This window comes from Heteronotia binoei, chromosome 14 (assembly GCF_032191835.1).
Source record: "Heteronotia binoei isolate CCM8104 ecotype False Entrance Well chromosome 14, APGP_CSIRO_Hbin_v1, whole genome shotgun sequence".
Taxonomy (NCBI): Eukaryota; Metazoa; Chordata; class Lepidosauria; order Squamata; family Gekkonidae; genus Heteronotia; species Heteronotia binoei.
In genome coordinates, this window is record NC_083236.1 from 10,043,627 (window position 1) to 10,067,951 (window position 24,325).

The following is a 24,325-nucleotide window of genomic DNA, read 5'->3' on the forward strand; positions in this document are numbered from 1 at the left end:
TGCTATCAGGATCTGGAGCCATCAGTTTTTAATTTTCCCCGAAGGTCTAGAACTTCATCTCTGATTACCTCAGTTCTTCAGATTCCTTTTCTGAAAATAGTAGCTGTGGCATTACTTTCCAGCAAACACAGAAGCAAAAAATTCAATGAACTTCTCTGTCATTTCTCCATCTTTCCTTACCAATCTTGTTACTTTTGTTATCCAAAGACTCCTCCGGTTGGTTTCCTGCTCCATATATATGTATGGAGCAGGAAACCAACCGGAGGAGATATATATATATCTCCAACCAACCGGAGGAGATATATATATATCTCCAATATATATATCTACAGGCCTTCTTTTAGACTTCCAAAAAAAGATATATATATATCTCCAACCAACCGGAGGAGATATATATATATATATAAAATGTTTGTCTGGACGCTTCTAGCAAGCCGTTCCCCAAAATCTCTTTTTGTATATCTAATTATTTACATTTATTTTGCCAGAGCTCGTGGTCCCTTTTGTTCAGTTCATTGGGACAGACCTTACACTTTTTAAATGAAGACTTTTAATGGCTTTCTTGACTTGTATTGTTAACCCTACAGGCCTTCTTTTAGACTTCCAAAAAAGAAACACTGGGAAATACTGCTTACTACTTAGCCTAAAAATTTATCACAAATGTAAAAAAATGTAAAAAAAAAAATCAACAGTTCATCACAAACATCCACAATAAGGACTCATAAACCAGAATGTGCTCACATACAAGGGTGCCCACAGAATAACTCTTACAAAACTTGCTCACACTTGCATTTCTTAAAGGTGCCACAAAGAATTTTCCAGAATCCTTAAAGCAAATATTTCACAAGTCAGTTCTCCAATGTGGCATTGACGTGTGAGGTTGGAGAACCTCTTCTGTTTATACAAAGAATGAGCTTGTGCCTGGTATGGAATTGACAGGAAGGATTGGTTCTACTTTAAGCCCCAAGTCTTGAGAAAGACAACAAAATGTATCACACCGGTTTTACATGGACTGGCTTTATATGAATAGACTTTTCTTCTCACACATCAATGCCACATTGGAGGACTGACTTGTGAAATATTTGCTTTAAGGATTCTGGAAAATTCTTTGTGGCACCTTTAAGAAATGCCAGCGTGAGCAAGTCTTGCAAGAGTCTTTCTGTGGGCTCCCTTGTATGTTTATTGTGCCTGCGAGCACATCCCGGTTTAGGAGTCCTGATTGCAGACTAATGATGAACTGTTGATTTTTTTTTTGTCATTTTATAACCTTTTGTGATAAATTTTCAGGCTAAGTAGTAAGCGGTATTCTTTGGAATTCTACTTCTACGCAGGGAGTTCCCCCCTTTTTTCTCTCAACTTCTTTTAGACTTGGCATCAGGCCCGTAGCCAGAAAATGTTAGGTGGAGGGGGCCCCGAGGTAAGACATTTGGTGAGAGGGCCATGGGGCAAGATGGCTCCATTTGTATCAAAGGCTCCTCTTGAGAAGCCCTTCGTGCAAACTCGACCCCCGGCCCCCCACTGGACTTTCCCATGGTGTGAGAAAGGGTAGCAGGGCCAGACTGCCCTGTTTGCATGAGGTCATCTAAATGCCACCCCCGCTGAGCAGCAGCAGCCCTGGAGGCCCTCCAACAGAGGGGCCCTACAAGGGGAAGGGGTTTTTTTAATAGAGGGGCCGGGTCGTCCTGTGGCTACGGACCTGCTTGGCATGCATTCCACACGTTAAGAAAGGCACTGCTACCTGGGGCTCAATTAGTGCGGTTTTAAATAGCTTCCAAGCATGCTGTAGGGATTTGACTGTTTCCTTTCAGCTTCCTTTTAACTATTCCCTTCATTTCTGTAAGGTTCCCTTTTCTGAAAGCAAATGTTACAGTTTTGGACTTTGGGGGTAACTTTCCATTGATCTGAATGCTGAATTTAATAACATTGTGGTCACTGTTACCAATCAGTGCAACAACCTCTACATCTCTCGCCAGACTTGAGACCCACTAGGAACCAAGTCATTTATGATGTTTAGGAATCTAATGTCAATGTCAATGTTGGCTACCCAGCATGCAAAGGGGCTTCAGATGATCAGCTTGCTCATAACACAACAGACTCTTGCAGTGCTGCACTGCACTGTCGTTTGGATGAGCTGGGTATATCTAGGTGCACACACACACACACAAAGGCAATCAGCTAGGTAAGACCGCCCCCCCCCCCGGTCATGTGTATGTAAAAACCGGCACACACAATTCAAGCACCCAATCATTAAATCAGGCAAGTTAATGCTTCAAGGTTAGTAAAGTTAGTCAGTTGTTTATTTGGACCTATGAATTAAATGTTTCAAAAACAAGATTTTAAAAACACACATACAGAATGGGTTTTTTTAGCCAGGTATCATTAAAAAGTATGGTGCAGATGAAATTGACATTGGTTTTTAAACCAATTCTAATGCAATTTGACCAGAATCCTGCCAAACCACTTATCGTTTTTACTTGTGTTATACAGGGTAAACAGTGTAAGGAAAACCACACCAAAAAGTTGTGAAAGTAGAAACTCTTTACTTGGCAAGTTTGCCAGTCAAGTTTTCAACACATCAGCGAAGCACTAAAGAAGGAATATGGACAAAAATGTCTTTTAAAATGTTGTGCTATCTAAGTATCTTCCACAATTTTACAAAAAAATTATTTTTGTGCACCCTTTCGAAAGCTATTTTCTTCAGGGTACTTACTTCCACTTTAAAGTAAAGGATATTCTGGTGTGAAGCTGAAAGGCATCTGCAATGTCATGGACTCAAAGCCTTACATCATCAAGACAGAAGAGCGATCCTGCTTCTTTAGACATCTGACACAAGCAATTTGTTCACCTGCATTTGGCAGTCCAGTTTCAAAGCAACATACATGTCATGTCAAATCTTATCAGTAAAAATGTACACAATTTAGAAAGGAAGTGTATCATCTGGAGACTACTCGGAACACAGCTGATGATTATAAAAACAGGTTGTTTAAACGGTGGAAAACAGCCGATGCCTAATTCCAGTTGTATCTTCCAGAGGAGGGTGGTAATGGGTAAGGTCTTCCGTAACCCTGCAAAAACAACGACCACGTTATTTCAGAAATTCCTGTCAAGGAACTGTTGCCAAAAAGGTATCAGACATCAGTCTGTAAGTAAATAAGTGAAATAAGACATGCAAATGAAGGCCCAGCCCAATTACGAACAAGCATCACTCTTCTACTGAAACGGGGTGTGTGTGTGCGGACTTAAAATTGTTTAACTTTCCCACTGAGTCTTAACTGTGCTTTGCTTTCGCTTGGTTCATGGACGTATTCTGAAATGCTTTGGAATTTAGTATAACAGCCCCAACCCCCTGAAACCATACTGTTCCCCACCAACAAAGCAGTTTCTGTCCAGCTTTATTCCGTGAGAAAATAATCATCATCTCCTTTCAAATGCCAGTGTGCATCTGAGAAAAGACTGCATCTTGATTTCATGAGGGGCGCTTGCGTAAGATGGAACTGCTAATGTGTTCATAATATTCACGGCCTGCACTTTTAGGCGTGTACCAAAAACATAATGCATGAAGAGATCTTAATGTGGGTTGCTGAGTATGCGGCAGAATGGACTGAATCACTACAAAGTGGTCTCCTCTCTCTTTTGGAAAGAGAGTTTGTCTCTGAAGACACAAAAAGCCTCACAATGGGAAACCCAAAGCAGATCTCGCAGACCAATTCTGCTAATGACTTGTGCCAGAGGAAGGCGCTTTCATTTGTGGATGAAAGCTGGATTGGATCTGACTGGATCCAAGGGATTCAACCTGCTGGAAATGAAGCATTAGAATCAAGCAGAGGAAACAGAGTAATTTTTTTTTGAATATTACTTTTGCGCAACCTGAGAGACAGATCTTGTTACATGAACTACAGAATGCAAGGAGCGAACTCAGAAACAGAAAAGGTAACTGGGTCAGTTTTTGCAGATGTGTGCATAGCGTTTCTTTATTTTGATGTTGGCCCAGCCCACCCATTCCCCAGCCCCCCCATAACCTGAGTTGCTGCGCAGGGACCTACCTGAACAATTGCCAGTATGGTATAGCAGTTACAGTGAGAGATTAGGATCTAGGAGGGCCACGTTTGCATCTGCACATACGTGGTATTTCAAATGAAGCCCGCATCTGAACTCAAAATGGCTTTGACATCCTATCTCACTTGCCTTTGAGAAGCGACAAAGGGTGAAAGTAATCCTCTAATCACCACTATGATACTGGATTGGATCTGGCTGCTACATGCAGTGCCTCCCTCCAGATGAAGAGCCACACGTGCTGGAGGAGCGGAATGGTAGGATTCTTCGCAAAGCACTTGGTGAGTGATTTTGCAGACTCTCATCAACGCTCCTGATGCAGACAAGTTTTCTAATAGGAACGAGATGTATATCTGGGTGATGCTTGCATGAGTATCTGGATAGCTGTACCCTCCAATGGGTTTCTCTCTGGTTAGAAGCTGCCACCAAGCGCTCAGGACAGCTTGTTAACATCATTCTGCTGTTTCAACAGAGATTTCCAAAGTATGTGTCCTGAGCAATGATCTCTGAAACACTCTTGGGCAATTAGCTCAGCAATTGTCCAAGGGCAGGCTTGAGTTATCAATGGTGCACGGAAGTGCAAGATTGAGAATGCATTTTTGTCTTTCAGACTGGGTAAACTTCTTGATGTATGAAATCAGGAGTGCAATGGGGCAGGGGCGGAGATATGTGACTAATCAACCATCAGGACAAGTAGGAATTCACCCTCCCAAGAGAGACCTGTACTAGAGAAAACTGCCCAGGAAGCAGCTTTAAAAAGGAGAAGGTGACCATACTTTACAACTGAGAGGATAATTGCTCTTAGGAGGAGAGACCTCGTTGCACAGCTAGCAGCTTCAAGATAACTAGTCAGCTCAGTATTGTCACGTTCTGTTTCCAAAAAGGAAGACAATGTTTGGCCCTTTAGTCATTCCAATAGCTAAGTTTAGTGACATCAAGTTGCTCAAGAGTTTTTGCACCAAGGTATAGGAACTGAATGTTCCTTAAGAAGTTTCAGGTGGCTAGGGTGGAAGAAAAAGGAACGTATTCACTTATTCTGACAAGAGGGCTACAAATTCTGCCCCTCCCCCAAGGCGGGGCAATGCACGTGAGAAATGATTTGCCTTCAGGGTATGGAGGAGAGGGAGTAGTTAAATAATGACGACAGTCCAGTCATTGAAAAGTGGGCTAGAATTGGGTGGGACAAAAAAACCCAACTGATAGAAATGTTATGCATTAGGAAAAAGACTCAATTGACTTCCAGAAAAACATCAGGGTATACATGGTCTCAAAAGAGCCGGGGGGGGGGGGGGGACACCTGGGAAAACAACAATGAAAAATGGAAATAAAAACTATAGGCAGAATTTTTTTGTGAAAATCAGGGGATAAGCTGAAATACTCAGGGAGCCAAAACTGATGAAAAACTAGCGGGGAAACCTTGGAAAAGGCAAAACAAGCTCAGAAAAGGGAGGTCATGTTGTAGGGGAAGGGCAGGCATCTACTTTAGGGTCTTATCTCAGCTACAAAGTTGTCACTTCTGAAAGAGTAGCACAGAGGCCACTGACTGACCACAGTCATCTGAGCTCTGAGAAGGAGCAGGAAAGAAAGCTGCTGAAGTGATGAGTGGGGGGGGGGGGGGTTTGCCTTTCCTTAACTGCTGGGGAGAATTAGCTGAGGTTCCTGTTTGAGGGTGCGTGAGTGTGTAGTCTGCTGGAGAGTGGTGCCTGTTTGAGTAACTGTTGTTTCTGCTTGGTTTTTTTTGCCTGAGTTGTTGCTGATTGCTGGTCCTGCTCTCTGCTGGGTGAGCCTTGAACTGTAAGGCTTCTCCTTGCCAGAGGCAAGAGCCTTTGGCATAAAAACATAAGAGAAGCTATGTTGGATCAGGCCAATGGCCCATCCAGTCCAATAGTCTGTGTCACACAGTGGCCAAAAAACCCAGGTGCCATAAGGAGGTCCATCAGTGGGGCCAGGAAACTAGAAGCCCTCACACTGTTGCCCCTCTCAGGAGAGCCAGTTTGGTGTAGTGGTTAAGTGTGCGGACTCTTATCTGGGAGAACCGGGTTTGATTCCCCGCTCCTCCACTTGCACCTGCTAGCATGGCCTTGTGTCAGCCATAGCTCTGGCAGAGGTTGTCCTTGAAAGGGCAGCTGCTGTGAGAGCCCTCTCCAGCCCTACCCACCTCACAGGGTGTCTGTTGTGGGGGAGGAAGGGAAAGGAGATTGTGAGCAGCTCTGAGACTCTTCGGAGTGGAGGGCGGGATATAAATCCAATATCTTCTTCTTCTCCCAAGCACCAAGAGTCTGCGGCTCTTAGCCTGGGGAATCAGGCCTGGGGACCCTGTAGGAATCTGAGTAGTTCTTACATCTTATATGTGTTAAGCTTTTTTTGCTTGTGAAGCAGTTTGGCAGGGGAGTCTTGTGAGGCAGTTTGGCAGGAGAGTTGTCAGGGAAGTGCAAGGAAAACTGAACCACTTCTGCAATGGAATGCAGCAGCATGGCTTGTGAGAGAGCTGAGGCAGTGATATGCAAGGACTGTTGCTTGTTCATATTCTTACTTGAAGGTAACAGCAATTACACTTGCAGCAAGTGTTAAGTTGGTAGCCCTACTGGATGAGAAGATACATGCTTGTCCACACTCCATTTTATAAGTGAAGGTGAAGTATTCATGGAAGAAGAGATTGGATTTATACCCCGCCCTTCACTCGGGAGTCTCAGAGCAGCGATATAATCTCCTTTCCCTTCCCCTCCCCACAACAGACACTCTATAGGGTTACCAATTCCCAGTTGGGGGCAAAGGGTCCCTCATTTTGGAGGCCTTCCCCCTGCTTCATGGTTATTAGAAAGCAGGAGGGAAATGTCTGCTGGGTACTCCATTATACCCTATGGAGACCAGTTTTCAAAGGGCAGGAGTGGCCAAATTTGCTTAACGTAAGACCCACACAGAATAAATGGCAGATATTTCAGAGTCACAAGACATGAACAAATATTACACACACATCTTTATTAAAATGCTTAATATTTCCTTTGCAAAGAAACATAAAATACACATATGTATGTACTTTACAACACAACTATGCTAGAAGGAGACTTTTTTTTTAAAAAAAAAGCTGGGAATAATAGTCCCCATAAGACCGGCATGGGGAAAGATTAGGGAATTATTTTTTTATACCAGTGGGAGAAGAAAACACACATGTACCATATTAATCACTTACCTCTGTTTGCATCATTATGCATCTCTATTTGCCTTGACACCAAGGTTAGTAAATACAGCTCCTACAAGAGCTATGTGTCAAGAATTGGTTCTTGCCATAAATTAATATAATCTGATAGCCATCATAGACTATGTTTTATACATGTTTGCTTTTGCACTATTTGCATTACCATGTCTTTGTAACATTGTTAGAAGTAATCTTTTCTGCCCTGGCTAGCACAAAGCCTGTTTGTGAGTTATTTCACATTTTTCTCATAAGCTGTGAAGGTAGTTGGTTATCTGTCTAGCCAGAGACTTTTAACTTGGGGTTTTAGAGAAACATTCTGAACTGTGGAGGGAAGATGTAGAACGTCTATCTTTTAATTATATTGGCACCTTTAATTTCACGCCAGAGCTTGTGCGTCTGAGTGCCTGTGTAATTAATGGTCACAGTAATGTATAAAGGTGTAGCCTGACCTGGGGAGGCCAGTTCTAGCAAGACCAGTCTTTGCTGTGAACCTGCTTATCATTAAATAAAGCCTAATTTAATTTATATTAAAAAGGTGGAGTTAACGAGCGCTGCACAGAATCTGACACTATGAAACTAAAGAGGAACCCTGTGCAGCCCTTTTTAATTCTGTCCCTCCTTCCAGTGGTTCCCTTGGCTCTTGTGCTCTCTTTCTCCACTCTAGGTCTCTGTGCAACCTCTGTGGTGAAGAAGAAGTGCTTGCAAGCCTGTCTATTTTCCCTTCCTTCCTTGCTTCATACACAGCAGAAATAGTCACCTACCTAGAGTCAGTGCTCAGAGGCTGCCTGAGGTCCATATGCTTATCTGAGAGTGAGCATGCATTAAGTTTCTCCTTGACCTGCACAATATTGTGAAAGAGCTATATGTGGCTCCTGATCAGCAGTTTGGCCACCTCTGCCACAGGGTATAATGGAGAATCAATTTGTGGATATCTGTGACTTGAGAGGGGGGCTGTTTTTTTGAGATAGAGTCACCAAATTTTCAGCATAGCATCTGATGCCTCTCCTCAAAACCACCCCCAAGTTTCAAAAAGATTGGACCAGGGGTCCAATTCTATGAGCCCCCAAAGAAGATGCCCCATCCTTCATTTTTTCCAAATGGAAGAAAGGCATTTAAAAGGTTCGTGACCCCTTTAAATATGATTGTCACCACCTTGATCCTAGCTCCACCCCCAAAGTCCCCAGATATTTTCTGAGTTGGACCTGGCAACCCTAACACCCTATGAAGTGGGTGGGGCTGAGGGAGCTCTCTCGAGGACTGCTCGAGCAGAACAGCTCTGAATTATGACTGACCCAAGATTACTCCAGCAGGTGTATGTGAAGGAGTAGACAAACCCGGTTCTCCCAGATAAGAGTTCACACACTTAACCATTACGCTAAACTAGTTCTCCACACCAAACTGACCAGAAGGCCTGAAATGCTCCTGAGAAGGCAACAGGAGGAGGAGGAAAAGCTATCTCAGCAAATAGTGTCCAGATCACATGAAGTGATGGTATCGCTTTACTCTGCTCTGATAAGACCTCACCTGGAATATTGGGTTCAGTTTTAGGCTCCACATTTTAAGAAGGATATAGACAAACTGGAATGGGTCCAGAGGAGGGCAACAAAGATGGTGTGTGGTCTGGAGACCAAGTCCTATGAAGAAAGGTTGAAGGATAAACAGGTTGCTTACCTGTAACTGGTGATCTTTGAGTGGTCATCTGTGCATTGACATCCATGGGATGAAGCTCCAGCACCGATCCACGATCGGTAGTACCAAAGTCCGAGATTTTTCAGCGACCCACTGTGCATGCTCCCAGGTGTGGGCGCTACAATCCCACAAGTTCCTTCAGACCACTCCAGTCCAAGAATGACCGGTAGCAGAAGGGAAGGAGGGCAGGAGGTGTGAATGCACAGATGACCACTTGAAAATCATCCGTTACAGGTAAGCAACCTGTTCATCTTCGTGGTCTCTGTGCTTCACACCCATGGGAGAGTAGCAAGCAAGGCTTACCTGGAGCTGGGAGCTGACAGTCATGCTGATAGAACTCACTGAAGAACCAGATTGCCCAGCTGCGCTCTATGATGTCTCCGAACATCCAGGGCGTAGTGCCGCATGAAGGCATGGGGTGACGCCCATGTAGCTGCTTTGCAGATATCAGCCAAGGAGGCACCTTTAAGGAATGCTGTGGACGTGGCCAAGGCTTGAGTAGAGTGTGCACGAACTGGACTTGCTAAGGGCCGCTTTGCTAACAAGTAGCACAACTTGATGGCCTCAGAAATCCACTTAGAAAGTCTCTGCGCCAGGACCCTGAGACCCAAATGCGGGGGAGCATAGGAGACGAACAGATTCACATCCTTCCTAAGGCTCTTTGTACGATACAGAAAAAATAACAATGCTCGCCTTACATCCAGTGAGTGCAACAGCCTTTCTTCCTCCGACGATGGAGAAGAGTAAAAGGAAGGAAGAGTTATGTCCAAATCAAGGTGGAAACCAGACACCACCTTGGGTAGGAAAGAAACGTCCAGGAACAGAGATACTCCACTTTCATGAAAAGTGATGTAGGGAGGGTCACAGCGTAGGGCTACAAGTTCCCCCACTCGTCTAGCCGAAGTAATAGCAATCAGAAGAGCCATTTTCCAGGATAGGAGATGCAAGGGACAAGTGGCCAACAGTTCAAATGGCCGCCATGAGAGCCTGTCCAGGACCAGGGGGAGGTCCCCAGCTGGAGGGGTTGCCCTAGATGGAGGATATCCTCACGAGCCCCTTCAGAAATCGTCTGGTATGTAGATGGGCTAAAACTGACTTGCCCTCTACCAGGATGTGGTAAGCTGAAATTGCTGCCAAGTAGATCCTAACAGAGGAATGGGTAAGCCCAGCATCCACTAACGTCAACAGGAAGTCGAAGACAAGGTCCAGTTCCGCATCCTGGGCTGGTACACCTTTCTTCCCGGCAAAGGAGGCAAACCTCGCCCATTTGCCAACATAGGAGCGACGAGTTGATTGTTTCCTACTGTCCAGTAAAACGTGCCTGACTCTGGTGGAGAAGGATGGAAGTTGATCCTCCAGGCTGTCAGCTTGAGATGGGGTATGTTGTGATGAAACAAGGTGCCCCCCTGTGCCAGGATAAGATCTGATTCCGGGGGGGAACAGGTAGTGATGGCCCTTCCCCAGAGCCAGCAGGATCGGGAACCAGTTCTGCCAGGGCCACCATGGAGAGATCAGGATGCATTCCGGCTGCTCCTTCATCAACTTGTGGACCACTCTGGTGATGAGAGACAGAGGGAAGAGGTAAAGAAACTCCCCAGACCACGGAAGCAGAAGGCCATCCCCAAGGGAGCCGAACCCCGTTTCCCCTCTGGAGCAAAATCGATTGCACTTGCGGTTGTCTACCGTCGCAAACACATCTATGGTGGGATGACTCCAGCGTTTGAAGAGGGGAGAAAGGTAGGACCAGTTCAGTTCCCACTTGTAGGCTGATGCCGCTCCCCTGCTCAAGGAGTCTGCTTGGGCATTGAGCTCTCCGAGCAAGTGCATGGCAACCATGAAAATCCGTGCCTGTAAGCAGTCTTCCCATAGACGCATTGCCAGGGCACACAATTTCTTTGACACTGTCCCTCCCTGGCGGATGACGTAGCTCAAAGCAGTTGTATTGTTCTTGAGGACAGCAACTGTCCTGTTTTCCAGGAGAGGTCTGAATGAACGGAGAGCTAGCTGGATAGCCGTTAATTCCAGGAAATTGATATGGTGCTGAGCAAAGGTTAGGGGCCAAGGCTCACCTATGTTAAATTCCTCCCCCACCCCCAAAGGGATGCATCTGTTGTAACAGTCATAGAAGTGCCGCTGATCCCGCGGCACTGTAGGCTGCTCCAACGGGGCTGATCAGTCTTTGGGGTGCTCGGTGTCGAGCTCCGACGGCGAGCCAGAAAGGCTATTCCCCTGGGAAGCGTCCTTTGGGGAGATCGATCTCTGCATCAGGTCGATCTCTGGTTCCAAGCCAGAGAAATAGGTTGGGCATCACCCGGACTCCTCGACCATGCCGGGGAAGCCAGGAGCTGCTTCAGTGGAAGGAGCAGAACGTTCATCGGGTCCGGAACCTTCTTCGGCGGCGGGGAAGGAGTACAGCGTTCCTGATGCTTATGCTTCTTCTTGTGTTTCTTCACTTTCTGAGGACGCTTGCCTTCTCCCTTAGTCTTTTTTGTTGGGGTAGTAGGTTCTGACGCCAACACTGAGCCCGCGCGGTTGGGGGGGGGGGCGTTCAGTGTTAAACAGCTGAGTTGGCAGACTTGCTGCCGCTGCTGATGCCAACATCATTGGGGCTGTAGATGTTGATGCCATCTGTGGAGTTAGGGCCGATTTGAGTAACACCGCCGAAAGTCTTGCTGCTCTGTTTTTTCTCGTCTGCTTCGAGAACTTCGAGCAGTGATGGCAGGATTCCGCTCTGTGCCCCTCTCCCAAGCACAGCAGACAGACAGAATGTCCGTTGGGAGGGGGAATTTTACTTCAACAGTAAAGACAACATTTAAAGAAACCCCAGCCCTTCTCCACAGACATACAGGGTAGCGGGGGGTGGGAGACCTCGAAGGGTAACAAACTTTACTAACACTATTTTTTTATTTATTTTTTACTAACAGCTAATGACTAACTAGGGGAAAACTACAGGAACGCCCGGAGAAGAACAAGGTAAATACTGACTGGAGAAGTCCAAACGTGACTGTCTGATGCGGCGGTCAAGAAGGAACTGGCGAAATCATAGCGCCCACGCCTGGGAGCATGCACAGTGGGGCTGGTGCGCATGCTCGCAGGAGATGGTTGCTGAAAAATTCTGGACTTTGGTACTACCGATCGGGGATCGGCGCTGGAGCTTCATCCCATTGGTGTGAAGCACAGAGACCACGAAGAAGATCTGGGCATATTTAGCCTGGAGAGGAGGTGGCTGAGAGGTGATGTGATCACCATCATCAAGTACTTGAAGGGCTGTCACACAGAGGATAGTGCAGAACTGTTTTCCACTGCCCCAGAAGGAAGGACCAGAACCAATGGGTTGAAATTAAATCAGAAGAGTTTCTGGCTCAACATTAGGAAGAACTTCTTGACAGAGCGGTTCCTTAGTGGAACAGGCTTCCTCAGGAGGTGGTGGGCTCTCCTTCCTTGGAGCTTTTTAATCAAAGGCTAAATGACAGCTCCCTAAGTCGATGAACTTAGGGAGAGTAATTTGTGAATTTCCTGCATTGTGCAGAGGGTTCGACTAGATGACCCTGGAGGTCCCTTTCCAACTCTTATGATTCTATGAAATGGAGGCCCAGAAGGAGGGCGAATGCAGGAAAATCAGGAGATGTTCTGAGCTTCTGTTGCTAAGCAATCGGTTATACGTATTTATACCCTGTTTTAGCCAGTATGATTGACTGCTCTGATGCACTTAAGGTCCATAGACTCTTGAGAGCCAGTTTGGTGTAGTGGTTAAGTGTGCGGACTCTTATCTGGGAGAACCGGGTTTGATTCCCCACTCCTCCACTTGCACCTGCTGGAATGGCCTTGGGTCAGCCATAGCTCTGGCAGAGGTTGTCCTTGAAAGGGCAGCTGCTGTGAGAGCCCTCTCCAGCCCCACCCACCTCACAGGGTGACTGTTGTGGGGGAGGAAGGTAAAGGAGATTGTGAGCCGCTCTGAGACTCTTCGGAGTGGAGGGCGGGGTATAAATCCAATTTCTTCTTCTCACATATGCCCTAGAGAGCTTTGTGCTCCGTAGACCAACAGCTACTGGTAGGTCCTGGCCCTAGCCTGGTGGAATTCACTCCCAATTTAAATCAGGCCCCTGGGGGACTTGTTACAGTTCCATAGGGTCTGCAAACTGGAGTTATTTCACCAAGCCTTCAGTTGAGACAGTGGATGTCTTCATCATCTCAGCCTCCCCTGCCCATGGTAAGCCTATAGATGCTTACTATCCTGCTAACAGGAGGCATACTGGACTGCCCTGCAGCAATGTACGTTTTTCTGTTGCCATCTTGTTTTATTTCATTGCTTATATTTCTTGTTTTAATTACATATTTATTGTATTTTATTTATGTTGTGAGCCGCCCTGAGCCCATGGCATGACCCTGGGCCTAGTGAGGCCTACAGGCTCCAGGGAAGCCTGTCTAGGAGTTATTACAGGAAGCATACATTTTCCAGGACTCCTTCTGTCCCTCTGGGTGGCAAAGTTTTGAAAGGAAACTAGCCCAGAGAGGGGTGGGACCTGGGAGGAGAGCATAAAAGGGCCAAGCACAGACAGGGTGTGTTCTCCCTGGAAAAGGCTGCAGAAGAGAAGGTAGCAAAAGAGATCCCTTACCCAAGGTGGTGAGTTTGGTATTATTGCTGGGAATGTCTAGTTAGTTGCGTCAGGGCTTCTGTTTATTTGCACCCACTTTTACTGTATATATATTTCACTGTTTTTACCCACTTATTATTGACCACTGTAAATAAACTGTTGTTGTTATACTGCTTGGGTCCTCATGTCTCCTTGGTCAGTTAAGAGGTATTTACTGGCAAGGCCCGTGGTGTGGATGGGATTTTTAAGAAGTATGTGGACTGGTGGGCTATTCCACTGGCAAACCTATTTACTCTTATTGACCATAATGCAAACATCCCTGAGTCCTGGTTAAGATCATTAATATGCCCAATATACAAAAAAGGTAATTTGGCTTCCCCTGGAAACTATCGCCCAATCAGCCTACTTTCCATCTCATGTAAACTGCATTCTAAACATCTTGAACGTCACCTATTAAATTGGTTAACCAAAGAGAAGATAATTGGTCCAGAACAAATTGGTTTCCTCAAAGGGAAATCTACAACTGATCATTGTTCCACCCTTGCCTTCTTGGCAGATAAAATCTGAAGCCTAAAAGAGGGAAATTGCATGCAGCCTTTATTGATTTAAAGGGCGCTTTCGATTCAGTCACCAGAGATCTGCTATGGGATAAACTTAAAATCCTGGGGATGGAACCACGCCTACTTTTCTTAATCAAGAAACTACATGATACTACCTCAGGTGTTATTAAAGTATCCCCTGATGGTCAACTCTCTTCCAGTTTCCCAATTACTAAAGCAGTAAATCAGGGCTGTGTTCTTGCCCCTTATCTCTTTAATCTGTTTCTGAATGACTTGAACCAACATATGTCCGCTGTGAATGGCCGCCCTCCCTTCTTAGAACAATTAGCAGTGCCCTTACTGATATTCGCTGACGACACTGTTATTCTTTCATGTACCAGACTTGGCCTCCAAAAATACTTGAAAGCCCTTCACCAATACTATAGATTGAATAGACTGGTAATTAATTATGAAAAATCAAAAATCCTGGTCTTTTCAAAGACCTATTTAAATGGTGCATTGGTACAGAAGCAATCAAACAAGTGAAGGCTTACAAGTATCTGGGAATTACCTTTAACTACAACCTTAGATGGCCAAAGCATTGTAATAGATCTGTAAGTTTAGTAAAATGTTCCCTGGCGCAAATTAAAAAGTTCTATTTCTTAGGAGGTAACCAGTTCATTCCAGCAACTCTGAAAATTTACAATGCCAAAATCCTTCCTCAGTTGCTATATGGAATACTTTTGTGGATTGGAGCCTTTAGTCCCTGCGTGGAGACTGTACAATCATCATTCTGCCGTCAGATTTTAGGTGCTCCCAAATGTGTCCCCTACTCATCCATTTGTGCAGAGCTAGGTTTACACCTTCTAGAAACCAGAGCCTGGATTATGGCTTTTAAGTTCCGGTTAAAAATTCCTTTCAGAATGGATTCAGGAAGTTTATTATCCTACCTGATGAAAGACAGGCACAGCATTACGTGGCTCTCTGCATTTACCCACAAACGACAAAAACTTGGTATTGAGGCGGACACTCTTTTCTTATGTGACGAATTATATATCTTAAGAACAATCCAACTGAGGCTTATGGATCACGAATACCAAAAAGTGTTCCCCTCACATTCCCCTGTTTGCTCTGCAGACAATCTAGGTATATCCCAAAGACATGGGAAGATACCCATTATTTTTTTACTTTAGACTCCCCATTCCATCATCGAACTTTTACTCTGCCACGTTTAAATGCCTTCCCATCAACCGTTCTCTACGGTAGGTTTAGACAGATACCTCTCCAAAACAGATTATGTACATGTGAATTTTAAAAAAAAAAGGTAAAGGCAGACCCCTGTGCAAGCACCAGTCGTTTTTGACTCTGGGGTGACATTGCTTTCACAACGTTTTCACGGCAGACTTTTTACAGGGTGGTTTGCCATTGTCTTCCCCAGTCATCTACGCTTTCCCCCCAGCAAGCTGGGTACTCATTTTACTGACCTCGGAAGGATGGAAGGCTGAGTCAACCTGGAGCCAGCTACCTGAACCAGCTTCCGCTGGAATCGAACTCAGGTCGTGAGCAGAGGGCTCAGACTGCAGTACGGCAGCTTTACCACTCTGCACCACAGGGTCCTTGATTCTATATCCCATATTATTTCCTGGCCTCACAACGCAGACAATTTTTAGCTGAATAGCTCCAACACAATGTATTTACTAAAAGCAAAACTCTAATCTACTTTTTAGAAGATGTTAATCCCCAAATTACTACATGTGTTGCAAATTTCTTAGTAGAAGTCTTGGGAGATTTCAGTTACTTAGATGTGTGTTGGGAGTCCAACTCCGCTAAAAGTGAAAGATCAACAAATTCCTGACTTGTCTTGTGGACTTCATTTCCTTTAAAGTGGAGAACTGCTATTCTGGATTTGATTCCCACAACAGGAAAGAACTAACTGATGAAGTGGAAGTAGTGGGTACCCTGGGTAGTAGTGACTATGTGATTTTGGAATTTACAGTGTTGGGAAAGGGGAAAGCTGAACGTAGTCAGACGTATAGGTTGGATTTCAAGAAAGAAAATTTTGACAAACTCGGAGTGATGCTGGGCAGAATCCCATGATTAGAAATACTTAAGGAGAAGGGAGTTCAAGAGGGGTGGGAGTTTCTTAAAAGTGAAAAAATACTAAAGGTACTATCACAAACAATTCCTATGAGAAGGAAAAATGGGGGGAGCTTAAAGAAGCCAAGGGGGCTCCATAAACAGCTTTCTAAGGACATGAGGAATAAAGAAGACTCATTTAGGAAATGGAAGGAGGGCCTTATAACCAAGGATGAATATAAACAAATAACCAGTGCTTGTAGAGAAAAGTTAGGAAAGCTAAAGCCCAATATGAGCTCAGGTTAACGTTCAATATAAAAAAAAGAGCAAGGACATGGTAGGCCCATTGTGGAGCAGCAGAGTGAAACTATAACAGGTGATGAAGAGAAGGCAGAACTCCTCAGTTCCTATCTTTCTTCAGTCTTCTCTTGTGAGGGGAAAAGGTGTTCAACATGGCAAAAACAGAACACATGATGAGGGAAGGGAGATGCAACCAAGGACTGCTACAGGAGTACATTCTTTAAATGAAAATAAGTCCCCAGGGCCAGAGGAACTTCAGCTAAGGGTACTAAAAGAATTTGCGGATGTAATTTCTGAGCCTCCATCCATTATTTCTGAGTGTTACTGGAGAACAAGTGAGGTGCCAGAAGACTGGAGACAGGCAAATGTTGTCCCCACCTTCAAGAAGGGGAAAAAAAATAAGACCCCAGTAACTACCGACTTGTCAGCTTGATGTCTATACCTGGAAAAGTTTGTGAACAAATAGTCTTTGAGTATTTAGAAAGTTTGGCTATGATTACTAAGAGCCAGCATGGGTTTTTCAAGAACAAGTCATGTCAGACTAATCTTATCTCTTTTTTTTTTTAAAGAAAGTGACTACCTTGCTGGATTAGGGGAATGCTGCAGACTCTGTTTAACTATTTCAGAAAGGCTTTTGATAAAGTTTCATATAGTATTCTTGTTGACAGGTTGGTAAAATGTGGTTTGGATCCTATTACTGTTAGGTTGATCTGTAACTGGTTGACAGATCAGAGAGTGCTTGTTACTAGCTCCTCATCCTCTTGGAGTGACAAATGGATGCCTCCAGGATCTGACCTGGAACCTGTTTTGTTGTTGTTGTTATTATTATTTGATTTATGAATTGCCCAATCTTTGCTACTGCAGGGCTCTAGGTGATGGGCAATAACTATAAGAACATCAAGATAAAAACAATTAAACAAGATTAACCACATATTTGTAAAAGTCAGATGGCAAATAGTAATTATTCCAATTATAGACAGCCTCCATATTCAAGGAGGCATCCAAAATCACTCCCAAGCTCTTAATGGACTATGCTGGTGTCAGCGGTGTCCCAATCAAGAGCAGGCAACCTATGCCCCAGCCCTGAAGCCCCCCCCCCCCCCGCCCACAGAACTTCTGTCTTAGATTTCCAAGCGGAGAGAGAGACTGGCATGAGATAGATGCATAGACAGCCAGCTACTTAGCAGGCAGGGACGCAGAGGGTGAGGCAAGTATGAAAAGCAGAAGAGGGTGCCAGCTAAGATGGAAACCATTGCTGTCCTCAACTAAAGGCCTGGCTGAACATCTCTGCCTTGCATGCCTTGTGGAATTGCATAAGATCCTGCATGGCGATGATGGTGTTTGGCAGAGAGTTCCACCAGGTTGGGGCCAGGATGAAAAAGGCCCTGGCCAAACACAACTGGATGTGTTTCAGGTCAGGGACCATCAGCAGGTTGCTTTCCAATGAGTGTAACACCCTCCAGAGTGTGTGCCATCGGTGATGTTCCCATCAGAACTTGCACTGCCACATTCTGGATCAGTTGGATCTTCCAGGTCAGTCTCAAGGGTAGGTCAGCATAGAGCGAGTTACAGTAGATTAACCTGAAGGTGAATGATGCATGGATTACTGTGGCTAGGTCAGGGTGTGACAAGAAAGGGGCCAATTGCCAAGCCTGGCACAGATAGAAAAATGCCAGCCTGGCAATGTGCATGACCTGGGCCTCCATATTCAAGGAGGCATCCAAAATCACTCCCAAGCTCTTAATGGACTATGCTGGTGTCAGCGGTGTCCCAATCAAGAGCAGGCAACCTATGCCCCAGCCCTGAAGCCCCCCCCGCCCCCCCTGCCCACAGAACTTCTGTCTTAGATTCAGTTTCAGCCTAACCTAGGTAACACCCTGGAAGGACTAGATGACCCTGGAATCCTGTTCCAACTCATTGATTCTATGACTGGCCAAACCTGTTCTTCCAGTGGCTGTACTTTGGAGTTTAGAGGTGGCAGGAGTTTACAGCATAGGGTGTGTAGAAATTACTAATACATTTGTAATTGGCCAAAGAAAATACCCACTGAAATCTACACTAGAGATTAGCCAAAACCCCATAAATTCAAATAGCCTACAACTTACTTTCTTCAGATTATGGATCCTGAAAAACCTCCCATGCTCCGACCATTTCAGAGTGTTTCTGCACCCTTCACTAAAAAGAGGATGTAACACATCTAGGCACATGTCAGAAGAGTTAACCTTCCACTTGCATTCCCTTGGCCAGAGGCAACACATTTCATAAGCTATGGAACATCCTAGCAGTTTACAGGATTATGACTGTATTAAAGTTTGAATTCTCTTCATATACTGGGCTGTATCCCACCACTGCAGAAAGCTAAGGGTGGTCACATAACACTGATGCAGAAATGCCTTTTGCTGACACACTACAATACAAGCACAATGCTAGGATAAAAATCTATAGCTTGCAGGGGAACCACAGAAACAACAACCCTCCCCCCCAACCCCCCCCCCCCCACACCACATTTTGTTACCTGTCTTCCCTGTTCCCTCCGATCATTGGGCCTTTGTGGGTAGTTCATTGGCCCCCCAGGTCCTTGGTAGTGGTTCTGCTGGTAGGAGGGGCCTTGGGAATGAGGCATACGGTTCCAAGCCAGAAGAGGAGTAGCTCCGGAATTTCTAAGGAAAGGACATATAAATCACAGGTACTGAATTCCCAGTTCCCGTTTATGAAGGCTATATTCAAACAGCATGGCACACTTTGGTTCTATCTAGCATGCCACTCAGTTGCATAAAGATTCAGAATCTCTCCAGTTCTTGGCCCATTGTTCATATTCAACCAAAACTGTTGCTTTCCTAATAACAGGCCCTGTACAAAACCCTCTGCGTTGCCCTTTCACTCCCTGATGCTCACTGGCAACAAACATAAGGATTTTTTTTTTAAAGGAAATTGTCAAATTCAGATTCAGTCTGTTACAACCTGGAAAAAAAGAGCCTGTCCCTTTGGTATCCCCAGCTTTCCAGCTGCCTCTCTGCAGTGACTCAAAGTAGAGATTTAAGACAAACCTCATTTGCAGGACTGAGCATTATCTCAAGAGCAAACAAGTGCAAGGGTGAGGCTTTATTTATGGGATGTCCAGGGTAATTCAGGAAGCCCATTCTTTGCACTTAATTGCAAGTTGCAAATGAATTCTTACTGCTGAGGAGTTTGAATCCAGGGCAGGGGCTTGGGGTGTTTTTTCCTCCAGTCCATTATTCTCTTCAACATGTCAGAAAGACCTGATCAAGAAGAAGCCTTCTCAAGCTCTATTGAAGTTGTTTTCAATTGACCACAGTGACCTAGCAACATAAGCGCTAATTGGCACAGACTGACTGACATTTGGCGTACAGTTTATATGGGAACACAAACACAATGTCCATTATAGACCCAAACACCCATCCTGGATGATCAACAGGAAGGAATGCTTTAACTACTGCTAAGTGTCCTGGTTAACATGACCAATGGGAAGTAACAGATAGATATGTGGACTGCCCATGACACCGTAGAATAAAAATACAGGCAAAAACCCAGCAATTCTACAAGACCTCTCTGGAGCAGAGCTTCCTGAAAGGTGAGATAATCTTAATAATAAAATTCAAAACACAAAACAAAACATGCCCTGATTAGAAGAACGCTGCTTCATTAGCAGTACAAGATCCTGAAGAGTGGATGGGGGATGTCTGGTTAGCTATCGTGATCACTGTCATCTGATTATGGTTTGTCCTCACCTGGGGGAAAGGAGTACACATTTCCCCATGAATTGTACTCTGGGTAACCTGCATCAAAGGGAACAGCTGATTCTTCAGCCCATATTTTAAACTGCCAAAGAGCAATACTTTTTTAGCTGACTAAGTTCAACGGGGTCTCGTTTCTCTTGGACATCCTCTAAATGACAGCCCTTTGGATTTGGAAAATCTGGTAGATGATGAGATGCCCTTCCCCTTCAAACAAAAGGTCTTCTACATGGTTTCAGTTGCTAAGGTTTTCAGACCAGTAGGAATCATAAAAAAGGCAAAATGTAAAGAAAAAGGAAAGGCCCCCTGTGCAAGCACCAGACATTTCCAACTCTGGGGTGACGTTGCTTTCACAACATTTTCACGGCAAACTTTTTATGGGGTGGTTTGCCATTGCCTTCCCCAGTCATCTACGCTTTCCTCCCAGCAAGCTGAGTACTCATTTTACCAATCTCAGAAGGATGGAAGGCTGAGTCAACCTCGAGCCGGCTACCTGAAAACCCAGCTTCTGCTGGGGATTGAACTCAGATTGTGAGCAGAGCTTAGGACTGCAGTACTGCAGCTTTAACACTCTGTGCCACAGGGCTCAGAGTGGTAAAGGTAGTGGTAAAAAGGTAAAGGTAGTCCCCTGTGCAAGCACTGGGTCATTACCAATCCGTGGGGTGACGTCACATCAGGACGTTTTCATGGCAGACTTTTAGAGGGTGAGTCGCAGACCAGATATGACAAAATGTTGTCGCTGTCTCCAGCTGTAGATCTGGTAGAACATCTCTGTTTTACATATCTTACGGAACTGTGTTAGGTCCCGCTGGGCATGGATGTCAGTAGGTAGAAAGTTCCACCAGGTATTAGCCAGGGCCCAAAAAGTCCTGGCTATGGTTGAGAACAGATGAATATCTTTTCAGTCTACTAATATTAGAAGGCTGAATATTAAGCCATTAAAAAGTTCACCTTTCAAAAGCAGTTTAGCAAGAAAACTGAAATGGAGTTTTAAGAACAGGAATCACAGCTGTGATTTTTCAGCTGTGACTTTTCAAGCAAATATATTAATTTAACACATTGAGAAATCAAAGACTGAAAAAATATAAACAGGTTTCCTACCTGTAACTGATGATCTTTGAGTGGTCATCTGTGCATTCACACTCATGGGATTGAAGCGCCAGTGCCGATCCCTGATCGGTAATTCCAAAGTCCGGGATTTTTCGCTGCCCAACCCCAGTAGGCATGCGCGACAGCCCCAGTGCACATACCCACCGGGTGGGCGCGAATATCCCGCCAGTTCCATCCCGCCGCCACCTATCAAGAGTACCATGACCAGCAGCAGAGGGGAAGGAGGGCGGGTAGTGTGAATGCGCAGATGACCACTTGAAGATCATCAGTTACAGGTAGAAAACCTGTTTATCTTCTTTGTGGTTTCTGTGCTTCACACTCATGGGAGATTAGCAAGCTAGGCTTACCTGGAGGAGGGAGCAGGCGATTATGCAGAAGTAGCGGCTTGAAGGACCAGGGTACCCAGCTGTGCTCTGCGATGCTTCCGGACATCCAGGGCATAATGTCGCATGAAGACATGAGGAGATGCCCAGGTTGTGGCCAAACAGATGTCCACCAGAGAAGCACCCTTCAGGAACTCCGTGGATGTAGCCATAGCCCTAGTGGAATGTGCACGGAGTGGCCCCGGCAAAGGGTGCTTCGCCAATAGGTAACAAAGTTTAATGGCTTCCATGATCCACATAGAAAATCTCTGTAAGGAGATCCTGAGACCCAACCTAGGCGCCGCATAGGAGACAAATAGATTGGGATCCTTCCTGAAAGGCTTGGTACAATGCACAAAAAACAACAACACCCTCTTAACATCCAAGGTGTGCAGACGTCTCTCTTCCATCAAAGAAGGAGAAGGGTAAAAAGTAGGCAAAAAGACTTCCAAATTAAGGTGGAAACTAGACACCACCTTAGGGAGGAACGAGATGTCTGAGGCCAAGGACACCCCATCGTACTGAAAAGAAATGTATGGAGCATCACATCGCAGAGCCACGAGCTCACCTGCCCTCCTGGCCGTAGTGACGGCCACTAAGAAGGCAGTCTTCCAGGCTAAAAGATGCAACAGGCAGGTAGCCAAGGGTTCAAAAGGCTGCCTGAAGAGTCGGTCCAGGACGAGTGTCAGATCCCAAGCAGGAGGAGGAACCTTAAATGGCGGGTGAAGCCGCAGAAGACCCTTCAAAAAACGTTTTGTATGCTGGTGGGTAAAAACAGAAGCGCCATTCACAGGGTCGTGATGAGCCGAGATGGCAGCCAGATATACCCGAATCGAAGAATGATTCAGTCCAGCATCAACAAGAGAAAGTAAAAACTCAAACACAAGCTCAAGACTAGCAGAACGTGCATTGATACCCCTGTTCTGCAGAAAGGACAGGAACTTGGATCACTTTCCCGCATAGGAGCGGCGAGTTGACAGCTTTCTACTATTCAACATGACATGCTGCACTCTGTCAGAGAATTCTAAAACTTGACCCTCCAAGCCATCAATTTGAGGTGAGGGATGTTGTGGTGAAACAGGCGGCTGCCCTGAGCCAAAAGGTCTGGTTCCGACGGGAACCTGTGGTGACACACCCCTGCCATGGCTAGGAGAACAGGAAACCAAGTCTGTTGAGGCCACCAAGGAGTAACTAGGATACACTCTGGACGCTCATGGGTCAATTTGTGGAGCACTCTGGTGAGAAGAGGCAAGGGTGGAAACAGGTAGAGGCACTTGGAAGCAGGTCCGCCCATGGAAGCAGGAGACCGTCCCCTAGGGATCTTGGATCTGTCCCTCCCCTGGAGCAGAACTGTTCGCACTTCCGATTGTTCACCGTGGCAAACACGTCTATTCTGGGATGACCCCACTCCTGGAACAGAGGTTCGAGGTATCTCCAGTTCACTTCTCATTCGTGATGGGAGACCTCTCCCCTGATCAGGGAGTCCGCATGAACATTTAACTCCCCAGGTAGGTGGGTGGCTACAATGAAAGTCTGCAAAGCTATGCAGGTCTCCCAAAGCTGCATTGCCAAAGCACACAGCCTTCTGGACACAGTCCCCCCTTGGTGACTTATGTAACTGACAGCTGTCGTGTTGTCTGACATCACAGCTGATTAGGGGCAGAAACGACCTCAAGGCCAGATGAACTGCCATGAGCTCTAAAAAACTGATATGATGGTGAGCCATTGATGAGGGCCATGGGCCACCTATGCAGAGATCTCCGAGATGCACTCCCCACCCCCACAGCGAGGCATCCGTTGTTACCATGAGTGAGGAGAGAGAGATGAAATGGAGCTCCTCCGCAAAGATTAGATTTCAGCTTCCACCAATCCAGAGATTGAAGGAGCTGAACCAGGGAGAAGATATCCAACGCCCGGGAATCTGGAAGAAACGCCAGATGCTGGGTGGTGTCCAAAATCGCTCCGATAAACTCAACTCTTTGCACTGGGACCAGGTGAGATTTCTTCTCGTTCACCAGAAGTCCTAGTGCACTCAAGAGGCTGAGAACCACCTGTAAATGTGCTCTGACACAGCAACCACCAACCAATCATCGATGTAGGGGAAAAGGATGATACCCTGGAGCTGAAGGTAAGCCACCACAACAACCATGGTCTTTGTGAAGACCCTGAGAGCCGTAGAAAGCCCAAAAGGGAGCATCTGATATTGAAAATGGTGCATCCCAATGGGAAACCGAAGAAACCTCCTGTGATTGGGGAGAATGCTGATGTGGAAGTAGGCATCCTTCAAGTCCAGGGTAGCCATCCAATCTCCCTTGTTGATGAGTGGAAGGATGCTCAGCATTCTGAACTTTAGGTAAGTGATGAATTCGTTCAGGCCCCTCAGATCCATGACTGGATGAAGTCCGCCGTCCCGCTTAGGAACCGTGAAGTATCTGGAGTAGAACCCTTGGCCCTTGAGATGATCGGGAATGGGTTCTATTGCTCGCTTGCTGAGCAGATTTTGGACTTCCTCCAGCAAAACTGCTGTAGGGTGTGTGACCACCCAATCTGGAATGCGAAGGGGGCCGAACAAATTCTATTGCATAACCCTCCTGTATGATGGACAGGACTTGTCGGTGGTAATCTGACACCAGGCTTGCAAGAAACTGTG

General features: G+C 45.7%; 1 protein-coding gene across 1 annotated transcript in view; it reads right to left on the minus strand.

Annotated features, from left to right (window-relative positions):
* Positions 1 to 2,275: 2,275 nt before the first annotated feature.
* The window catches only part of XRN2 (5'-3' exoribonuclease 2), a 177,901-nt gene continuing 155,851 nt past the window's right edge, over positions 2,276 to 24,325 (minus strand). Inside the window, exons 29-30 of the mRNA XM_060253565.1 lie at positions 18,964 to 19,108; positions 2,276 to 3,065 (exon numbers count right to left, since the gene is read on the minus strand). Coding sequence (XP_060109548.1) covers positions 3,009 to 3,065; positions 18,964 to 19,108 — 202 coding nt within the window. The 3' untranslated portion in view covers positions 2,276 to 3,008. The remainder of the gene's footprint in view (positions 3,066 to 18,963; positions 19,109 to 24,325) is intronic.